The sequence below is a fragment of the Psittacula echo genome, assembly GCF_963264785.1.
Source record: "Psittacula echo genome assembly, chromosome: 6".
Lineage (NCBI taxonomy): Eukaryota > Metazoa > Chordata > Aves > Psittaciformes > Psittacidae > Psittacula > Psittacula echo.
In genome coordinates, this window is record NC_137743.1 from 9,406,069 (window position 1) to 9,417,218 (window position 11,150).

The window sequence follows — 11,150 nt, forward strand, 5'->3', positions numbered from 1 at the left end:
CTGAGAGACTAAACAGGACGGTTTGGAAACTGTAAAGGTAAAAATGTGCTCATGGACATATTCATAGATAAGAAGGCATCGTACAAGGTTAACAACCAAACCCACAAGCCCCAGGTTTTTCAGCTTGTCCGAGTATTTTCTTACAGAGCTAGAATGAGCTCAGCTGCCAAAAAGGAGTTTTATTGCTATTGTAATGAAAAGTCTTGCAAAAGCCTGAGATACCAAACAGAATAATAACCTCAATACAAGCAATTTCGCTATAGCTTTCTCTCTCTCCATATCAGCATCAATTTAACACTGCTGTACAAAACATTTAATTGATAGACACCTTCTGATACTATAGCTGCAAAATTTAGTTTTCATTCAAATAAAGCACTGAGTTTGTCTAGCATGGAGTTGGTGAATAACTATATCAGGCTACAGCCTGTGTGGAAAAAGGTAGAACTGCTGTCCTAATTCTTGCAGTAATGTCATATTCTGTGTAGTCATGGAAGTGTCTTGGTGTCCAAATAGGACTATTTCTCAAGAATGTCCAAGAAAATAAAGATTGTTCAATACAAAGTAAGGAACTAAAATGTAGAGCACCTGTGTCTTAACCAAATTGAGCTTTATTCAATGGATCAAATTAGTTTGCTTCATTTTAGGCTAAAACCTTGTTTATTCCAAATGCGAGTGGCCATTTAGAATATTAACGTAGTTTAATTTTCCATTTGAAATGTTACTTCTGATTTGCTTTTCTGAGTCTAGATAAAAGTTTAAATGTAAATTAGACTTAATGTTTTCAGCCTCTGATACAGTTACTGGTGCCATTAAATCCCATGTTTCCAGGACTGGCAATCTGAGTTCCTTTTATCAGTTTATTGATCCATGGCAGTTTTATCCAGGACTGTAGCTTGGTTTGGAACTCATGTGCAGTTTAAGTACTTTTTAATTTTACAAGAAGCCTGATAGCCATAGGGCAGGCTGTCTGAGTGAGTTTTATTAAAAGTGAGTGTTCAAGAAGTCTTTTGAGTCTGCAAGAAAATACGACTTTGTTTACTCAGTAATAAACTAGCATTGAAATCTCCAAGCTGCGGTTGAACTGAGACACAAAGCTCTCTCTGTACTGTGGTTTTATGGAAGCAGGAGCTGACATGAGACGCAGATCAAGTGGAAGAGAGGAAGATGATGAGGAACTACAGAGACGCCGGCAGCTGCAGGAGGAGCAGCTCATGAAGGTGGTTATAAGCTTGTCTTCATGCTGTTTCTGAACACCACCCCAAAAGCGCCCCTTTGTTTTCTGTAAGCAGTTACTACTAACACTTGATCAGCTTTATTTTATTGATTTTACTGGGTTTTTTTTAATTGCCATTTGTAGCTCAACTCTGGTCTGGGACAATTGATACTGAAAGAAGAGATGGAAAAGGAGAGTCGTGATAGATCAGCCCTTTCTGCCAGTCGTTATGATTCTCCAGGTAATTCATGTAGGCAATAAAGCTGATAATGAACAGTGAATAGTGAACACCACATATACACACATCAAGCAGCTTCCCAGAATAGAAACCACTGGGAAGACTGCTTGATATGTATATATGCTGTATTCTCCCTTGAAAGAGTGGCCTAATTCATTAGCTGGTTTTGGTGGGGGGAGGATTCTCATGGCTGTTTCTTTCTTAGAAGAAATATGAGGTTGAGGATTTTCAGGCAATTTTGAGGAGAGAGATTTTCTAATCTAGATAAGGAATGCAGTAAAACATTTGGTGACTGTCACATCACACACATGCCAATAGGCTGGGTTATTAAATTACAATAACATGCTGAAATCCGTAACATTTACCAGTGGGGCTGCATATTCCAAACACAACCAATGTTTTGGCCTTGGCTGACATTTTGATTGCGTTCCAAAAGAATACAGCAAAAGCACAAAAGGCAACATTGATTAATTGTTGGCTTAGATTCTTGGCCTCATTGCACATTTTGATATACATCTGTGGCCTTCTCAGATCTCCAGAAAAGGGTCTGGGGGTTTTATTTCATTCTCTTGATCCACTGGTCATTGTAGCACAGCAGCTGTGCTTCGAGCCAAGAAGGGACAAGATGAGTCTCTTTGGAGTCATCCACTGGAGTGGCTCCCAAGCAAACCAAGATTCCTAGTGCTCCCTATTGTATAAGTGTGTTGCCTCTATTTATGATCTTGAAGAGAATGCCTGTGCCTCTCCCTCACTATCTGTAATGGTGTATCTGTTGAGTCTACCTGCGCAACTCAGAGCTTATGATTTTTATACTAACTTTCACAGAGTTTGGAGGACTCCTTTATTGGAGAGGAGTCAATCCCTCTTTGCAGTGATGATCCGTGCAGTCATCCGTTGCCTTTGGTGGAATCAGTGATACCTTTCCCAAGGGTGCTTATTGCTGGCAACAGCAGTTCCTCAAGCTGTACATTCCCTGCCCTTCTGTGGTAAAAGTAACATTTAAAAAACAAAACATTGAGTTTTTATATGGAGGATCTCATCTGTAGGAGCTGTATTAATGGTAGAGGTGCTATTAATGAATATGCTGATGATCTATTTCATCCATTTTCTTATCTCTATTTGAAAACACACCCTTGACATCTCCAAATTGTCTTTACCTTGCTTGTGCGATTTTTGAGTGCAGTGCAAATACTGAATGCCCCCAAATACCTCATTTCACTTTTATTTCAGGTGAAAGAAGGAGGCACAGAGCTCTGTTGAATCATGCCTTGTTCTCGGAAGTGTCACATCGTGTACAGGATAGCTATAATTTCAGATCAGAATGCCAAATTCTCAAACTGGTTTGAATTCACTCAGCACTGCCCATTCTGATCATTCTGCTGTTAATTCAGTACCAAAACATCTGTCAATTACAGTGTTTCAGGATCTAAACTAATAGCCTTTTCCCTTTGTAGCAAAAAATGGCAAGCTAAAGCATGTGAATACAGAGAGAAAGGAGTGTGCTAGTCATCTGTATCTTGTGGCCTTCTGCAGCAGCAGAAGCTGGGATCATAAGTGCAATAGTAGTTGTAGTAGGAAGGATAGAAAGGAAATTCATGAAAGGTTCAGAGGGTATAATGAACCGTGTGGCGGGTAATGTATAATGGCATGATAATGATGTGTAACTTAGAGAATGTATGGAAGCTTGTGATGAGTTTGGGGGCTGAGATGTGAGTTTCTTAAAGTCACTGTCTCAGTTGGTTATGTGTATGCTTAGCTCTTTTAGCTGTCGGGTTTTATGCTAGTTGATTCCTTAAATGCTCTTGATTGTGAGTTTCCATGGGATATTTCCAGTAAAAGATTTTTCCCTTTCTCATTCAACAGCACATGCTTCAGCCTCCAAAACCTCTTCCCTCCCTGGCTATGGAAAAAATGGACTTCACAGGGTAAGGAGATGGTGACTTTGAGAAGCAAAAGGTGGCTTTAATTATCCATGGTGTTTATTTCCATATTAACTGGACTGGATTTTCAGTTTGATCAAGTTTCTTATAAGACCATCCAAAGTCAGACAAAACCTCATTTGCCTGCCCACAAACTACAATGTTAAAAAGGCAAGAAAGCAATGCAACAAACATTGTGAAAGTTGAAGGGGAAATAAAAGGCTTAAAGCAATTTATTTCTCCCCATAAGCCAACCTGCTTGTGAACTCATGAACTGTAAATTTATGTTCGTGTCCCTGTTTTCCTGTTGCAGCCGGTGTCTACAGATTTTGGTCAATACAACAGTTATGGAGATGTGAGTGGTGGTGTAAGAGGTAAGGCAGAGGAGCCTTCACATGCTGCTTCGTTACGGAACATGTGATGATGTTTGATCATTTCTGCTGTTTTGTTTTAAGTGGATGTTGTCACTTTGTATTTGCTCAGTACATTTGCACTTCCTCTGGTAAACTCAACAATTAAACTCTGTAAGTGCCTCTTAAAAAATAGGGTTTATTTTGCTAAATCTGCTCTGTGGAGCTGATCCTTGTATATGCCAAAGGACTGCTTTAGCATTGGTGCAAACGGGAAGCAGGTAACGTGTCAATTATCAGGAATATGTACTGGGTTCTCTTTTCTTTCTCTGAAAATTACCATCCACTGCACAGTCTGAAGGAATGAGCCAGAGTGAAGAAAGGATAATGCCTTCTAAGCCTTGTTGCTGAAAATGGTTTTTATTATGACTTTGAGCTAGATGCGGTATCAGTCATTGCCTAATAAAAATGAACAGTATTTATAAAACTTACGAAACTTTAAGACTTAATGTTTTGAAGTGGGTTGAGCTGAGAGGATGGGAGAGGCTAGTTATTGCCGAAGGAATATTGCTTCCAACTATCTCAGATACCTTACTGTCAAGCATCTTCTGTTGGTGGTTGTGTCTCTTTGTAGAGGAATCTAGACAGCTACCTGATGGCAGAGGTTAGGCGAGGTGAACATTCCTCTACACATTTGAATTTTAGTTGGCTTTTTATTTACTTGATCATGGTTTTGTGTCTCTTAATACCTCCAAAGTGACTTGATTTTCCCAAATGAAAAGCCTGCTCAAATGAAAAAGGCTGCAATATTTGGAGTGTTTGACTCTTTATGAAGTCCAAAAGCAGGAAGGTTGCTGGCCTCAGAGCATCAGGTGGGATTTTGAGCAGTCAGGTAGACCAGAAGACATAAGGATTATCTGGTAGATTGTGACTAGTTCCTCTTCTTTCACACTCTAAAGCTGATTTCTCTTTTGCTTTTCAGATTTCCAGGTACAGTACGGGTTTTCATCAATCAACTGACACCAGAACTAAAAGCATCTACCTGTTGAAGTCTGAATTTCTGCTACAGGGAAGGGTTTCTTAAGACAATAGCTTTGATTTTCCTGCATGTTTAAGCATAATCACCAATGTAGATTCTTAACAAAAAACAGACACAGCCAGATTCCTCCTTGTTACCTCCCCAGAGCTGGGTTGAGACAGCTCCCACCAGTTCTGTGACTTGCTCTGTAAAATCCACTGTCTGTTGATCTATAAGTTATCTGTAACAGTCCTCTCTGGACAGCTGAGGGTGGATTTATTTCAAGCCTCTCTAGTACCTACCCAGAGATGTACATAAAGTCTCTTCTGGAGGCAGTTTTTTCCCATACCAGGAGTCTTGAACTCATTTCTACTCTGGAATTTGCTCTCCAGACAAGACTGCTGATCAGTAGGTTTCTACAGTGCTGCCATCACAGTTGAGCCAGTAAGAGATGTGCTTGCAAATACAAACCCTTTTATTCCGAATACTGTCTGCAGGGTTGTTTTTTCCAGAATGGTTTGAGTCTGTCTGGCTCCTCAGCTCAATCACCATATAAAATGATGATTTAAGAGAGAGTTTAATTATTTTTTATGTATCAAAATCATGATAATTGGAAAGAGAATTAGATTATAGGAGGAGAGAGGAGTTGTCCATGTATTGTACTCCAAATGTTACTTCGCTAGGAACAGTACCTGTGTCAGAAAAGCACCTTTTTACCCTATCCCTGTTTGTGTTCATAGTAAACTCTCCCATTGTAGAGACAATGCTGGTGGACTCAGTGGGGAACTGTTACCGGCCTTAGCAATGACAGAAGGCTCTGGTGGCAGAGAGGATCAACGTATCCCTCTGCATGCCTCAGGGAAGTAAGAAACAGTAGCCATGGCAATGATCTATATAAGACTAAATATTAAGACTTGAAGGAAGTCTCAGGGCAAATTCACCTTTGTTTTCACCACAACTTGAGTGCCTTTACCCTCTGTGTGTGTAACCTATGTGTCTGATGTATACCTGTATCTGATGCAGTCCCTTCCGGATGGTCATGTCCCTGGAATGAGAATGGACAGAGGAGTATCTATGCCTAACATGTTGGAGCCAAAGGCAAGTGCAGATGTTATTCACTTTCCTTCAACACAGTGAAGGTTTGACTGTGAAATGCAGATAAAATATGGGAAATGTCTTAGTTCCCTTGTTTTTCTTTACCTTACCTCAGTCCCTGCTCCTTATGTGCCGGACCTCTCCCTTTGTTCTGGACTTTGCCTGTTACAGGTGTTAGTACTCAGGCAGGCTGAGGGCAGCCCAGAAGTGTGCTTCTGGCATTAAGGAGGCTTTTCCAGAGACTAAATGAAGATGCTGAAGATACTCAGTAGCTAGTTCTGTGTCAAGCTTCCACTAGCCAAAACAGCAGGCCAAAATCAGTGGGAAAATCTCAGGTCTTTCAGGCTGGAAAACCAATGCAGGATATTGTGGATCACAACACACTGTTGAGGCTGTCTTAATTTCAAAATTAATGCAATTCTAGGATCTTTGTTTCCAACTGTAAGTTAGATAGAATCCTAGACTGGTTTGGGTTGGAAGGGACCTTAAAGTTCATCCAGTTCCAACCCCCGCCATGGGCAGGGACACCTTCCACTAGAGCAGGTTTGCTCCAAGCCCCTGTGTCCAACCTGGCCTTGAACACTGCCAGGGATGGGGCAGCCACAGCTTCTCTGGGCACCCTGTGCCAGCGCCTCAGCACCCTCACAGGGAAGAGCTTCTGCCTAAGAGCTCATCTCAGTCTCCCCTCTTTCAGTTTAAAGCCATTCCCCTGTGTCCTATCTCTACATGCCCTGTGAGAAGTCACTCTCCAGATTTGTTGCCAGCCCCTTTAAGTACTGGAACATATATATGGATCTATATATAGACATATATATAAAGATACATGTCTCTCTGGATCTGTTCTTTAGCTCTCAGAAGTGTTAGCCTTACACCTTTCGATAATGTTGAATTCCCTAGAAAAGAAATTCTTCAGGACATTTATTGGAAAAGAGGCAATGTGAGCTGACTGTAATTTAAGTTATTAATGCAAATGCTTTTGCAGCTCTGTCTAGAGATATCTGAGTCAAAAATTAACATAATATACAGAGGGGATTCAACCAGGGCTGTGTTTCAAATCTTGCAACTTTATTGCTGGTGAACCTTCCAAGAAATCATGATTTTGCCAGTTACAAAGATCAGCATTTCTGCAGTTGAGGAGCTCTTTTGCAAACCAAATGACTATTTGTGCTTCCGAGTCACCTCCAGACAAACTGTATAAGGCAATAACCACAGCTTTATAAGCTGAGACCCCAGCGTGATGTATATTTACAAGTGTTTTTATATATTATATACATAAGACCTTGGTGACATCCCCAACTCCTGAGTTACTGCATTTTACTCCAAATAATTTCTCTTTCAGTGCAATAGAAATTCTTACAGCCACCACTGCTGTTGATGCGCCCAATGATTTGGAATGGTATTTTGGGTGACAAATTCTGTCAGTATTATTAGTGATGAAATTGATGGGAATGTTCATAAGATAATAGGTCACTCCCTGTTGATGATTATAAAGGTGATGGCAGACCTTCAGCATGTGTGAATTGGCAGTATGTTTATTCACGTCAATGGTCCAACACTAATTTAAACCTGATAAAGTAAAAAGTCAGCATGAAACATGTGAAAAGTGAAAATAAGTAAACTTAAGAATGACCAAATCTTTCCAAATGGTCTCCAGAAAGGACAGAATTTGTGCATCCTGCCACCCCAGGTTGAGATACGCCTTCTTGTGAATATCTGAATATAAAATGTACCTATGACCATAGATCTTGACTTAAACTCTGCCTGTTTTAATATGAAAACTTACATTTTAGTTTCCTATAATGCTGTATATGGTAATGGTAGCCGTTTCCAGTATCAGACACACACAATGTAATTCCAAGTAATAGACTTAATTGTACAATTGTGACGATGTCAGAATCTCCTAAGAACCGTATCTTACAATTGGTATGTAAGCACACGTCATTTAAATTATTCCTACTTACAATAAACTCAGTGGTGTGTTCACTGATGCCTGAATCTTATTTATTATATTTCTGAGAAGTTCATTGGGATAATTGTTGACAATAAAATGAACTTAATGGCCTCGTGCTGCACCAACATCGGTTAAGTGGAATTTCTTCCGATGTTAAAATAATGTCATTAAGAGCATTTGGTTCTTATATATAGTTATGTCTCCAGGAGGATTTTGGTGGTCTCATTCTTGTTCCCAGTGGGCAAGTAAAACAAGACCCATCAATAACAGTAAAGGCTGAGCCAGTCACCACTGAAGTCTGCAGAAGAACTTCAGTAGGGGTTGGACGAGGAGTCTGGGAATGCTGTTTTCCTACTCAGCAGAGGCATGCAATGAGAAGGGCTATAGAGAGACTCTGTCGAATGGAACATGAGCTCTTCTGTGTCATTCCACGCATTTATGGAAGCATCTGCCCAAGGCAAAGAGACCTAAGCCAGGCTTTTATTTGCCAGGCCAGGGATAATTCCAGAAACTGATTCTAAGGCACATGGTTTTCAGAAAGCCTTTCTAAGCAGCATTGCTTCTCTTGGATTAGACTGGAGACCCACTGACAGTAAACACTTCAAACAAAGAACCTGTACACATAAACCAAAAGTAAAATCATTTGTGCATTCAAGAATTCATTATTGGCCTGTAACTGATATGTGTAAGTTCTGGACATTCTTTGCAATGTAAAGGGAAATCAAGGGAAATGTTAATGGGAGATGTGCTGGACACTTACTCTTCTGAAGCAGATGAAAGTGCATAAGACAAATATATCTACAAAAGTATCTCCTTTAATCCATGTAAGTATGCACAGCCAGCAACCACAGCAAGCAGTTGTTTGAATTCTTAACTACCCAGAAGGGCAAAGAAAATCATGTGATGAATGCAGCTGAATGCAGTGGCCCCCATGAGTTAATATCTTGCTTATTCAGAGTTGCTTCCTTTTTTATGTACTTTCATCTGTTTCATCTTTTAAAAGTCCACTAAGGGTCTGTTTCCTTAGAGCTGTCCACACTTTGGCAGCCGGTTAGACCAATGAGTGACAAATACTTTTGCCTTAATAAACTTATACATTGATGGGTGAGAAAGTATACTGACTAGGGAGGACTCTGACTAAAGTCAGCCAATGTATTAGATGCACCGTAAAAATAGGTGGGGTGGGGAAGTACCGAGTACAGTATGAGGCAGTTTGGTACTAAACAAGTTCTTGCGATGTCACGTTTTGTTCTTTCTGCTTTAGAATATAAATGCATCTCTTTTTCCCCCTTTTATACATTGTTAACAGATTTTTCCATATGAAATACTCATGGTGACCAACAGAGGGCGAAATAAAATACTAAAAGATGTAGACAGAACCAGGCTCGAGGTAAGAGAAGCAAGTTCCTAAATGCTCTTTCCTGCTGAAGTTGTTTGTTGTTGCACACTTGAAAGCTCAAACATTGAAGAGTGGGTCCTTGTTAGACTGGGAAGATTTCTCAGCACTAAGCAGGGAAAGAGGAGACAGGGGGAGGAAGCAGCTGCATCTCCATGAACAGTGCTGGGCCAGGAGTCCCACATCTTTGTCTCCCTGCTCATGGACTGAGCTGCTCACAACCCCGCTGTGTTTTCAGGGAGTTAATTATGTACTTGTAAATTGTTAAAAGCCCAAGTTTGATGTTTTGTAGTCCTAGGATCCATATTGGAATGGAGCAATACCTTGTTTGCTCTTGGATCATCTCTCAGTTAAGAGTCAGCCCCAGCTATCCTTGAGGATCAAAAGTCTAACTTTCTTTAACTCACCCCTGAGTCCTGTGAGTTAGTTAGACTGGCTGATACCGAAAAATATGAGGATTTCAATTTCTGCCAACAAATAAAAACTGTTTACAACTTTGTGGGTTAGAAAGATTTAAGCAGCCCAGTGTAAGGCTGGGGATGTTAAAGTCATTTGTAGTTAGCTAATCTCCTGTGAAGATGAATGGAAGGGGCCACAAAAAAATTGGGTAAGTAACCATTTATACATGTTTAGACTAGTAGATATGTGATCACTAATCAGATTTCCATGCTGTAATACGTTACTGCCAAACAGAGGCACTTCCCCTTCCAGTGCACTCTAAAGTGGCTGAACAAGAAGTAACTTGTGCACATGACAACATCAAGAAATGTTTCATTGTCTGTAGAGAAATGTGCTGGACAATTAGCCTGGCCTGACATCTTCCTTCTCATAATTTTGAATGTAGCATGTCAACCTGCAGCCCTTCTGCAAAGCTCTCCTGAAACCCAGTGTCTGTTTGAGCCTCCACATGTAAGCTAGACTAAAGCCTGGTTTTGTTCTCTGTCTATCGCTGCTGGTTGGGTGACTTCAGACAACTTTTTGTCTCTTGCTTATTCAGCAGCTGAAATAGTTCTTTCAATTTCCTCTGTAAACTTCTCAGACTTAACCAATTGCAAAATTATATTGATTGATCGGGCACTTGAGTTTATGAGGACTTGAAAGCCAAAGCATTATTATTTCCTGCAATGGCTCTTATTCAGTGACACGAAATCCCTAAGGCATTCCTATCTCCTCTTGTGTCTCTTTGGCTGTGACTGACCATTGCCTTTTCTCCTCTTTTTTTTTTTTTTTTTTTGTGTCTTTTTATTTTCTATTTTAAAGCGTCACTTAGCTCCTGAAGTTTTCCAAGAAATATTTGGCATGACGATACAGGAGTTTGACAAGTTACCTCTCTGGCGACGCAACGACATGAAGAAAAAAGCCAAACTCTTTTAATCTCCCCTTAAACAAACCAACAAAACAATGATGCAAAGGATATTGTGTCATGCAGTCCAAACTATTTGGAAGCAACTACTTATCCACCAAAAAGGGAAAATCACATAGCAGCACCTCTGTACACAGCAATTGAACAAGATGAACGTTTGCCCTCCTGGAACACAGCGCTCAGAAACAACAATGATAGTTTGAGGTGTTGACCTGTTACATGGTATTATCCAAGATAGGAAACTGTTTTGTTCTTCTCCCTCAATGATATTCCCTTTACTTTTCTCCACAATACGATGGACTTTATTGCTAGAGCCAGGAAGTGCCCTTAGGATGCCTTGTAGACTAAAGTAGTTGTAACAACTCCAAGAACTGGAAAAGAATATATATATATATATAAAAATATATATATGTATGCCTGTTTGCGTGTGTGCACACATGTATTTATATCTATCCATCTATCTGTGTGTGCGTGTATGTATGTGTACATATGTGTGTATATATATGGAGAGGAAGATAGATGCTCTGAAGTGAAGGAGAAGCCCTTTATAACTTATCCACATGGTCACATTTAAGTCTTTCACACAACTGTTTCTTAATTGACATCT

The 11,150-nt window shown here is 40.1% G+C and overlaps 1 protein-coding gene across 1 annotated transcript in view; it reads left to right on the forward strand.

The window, feature by feature from the left end:
* ABLIM1 (actin binding LIM protein 1) overlaps window positions 1–10,554 on the forward strand; it is a gene marked incomplete at its 3' end in the record, with an annotated part of 83,836 nt that extends 73,282 nt beyond the window's left edge. The window contains exons 15-22 of the mRNA XM_080621717.1: window positions 1,126–1,217; window positions 1,358–1,463; window positions 3,315–3,376; window positions 3,684–3,744; window positions 4,703–4,710; window positions 5,762–5,836; window positions 9,094–9,174; window positions 10,441–10,554. Coding sequence (XP_080477843.1) covers window positions 1,126–1,217; window positions 1,358–1,463; window positions 3,315–3,376; window positions 3,684–3,744; window positions 4,703–4,710; window positions 5,762–5,836; window positions 9,094–9,174; window positions 10,441–10,554 — 599 coding nt within the window. The remainder of the gene's footprint in view (window positions 1–1,125; window positions 1,218–1,357; window positions 1,464–3,314; window positions 3,377–3,683; window positions 3,745–4,702; window positions 4,711–5,761; window positions 5,837–9,093; window positions 9,175–10,440) is intronic.
* Window positions 10,555–11,150: the final 596 nt, after the last annotated feature.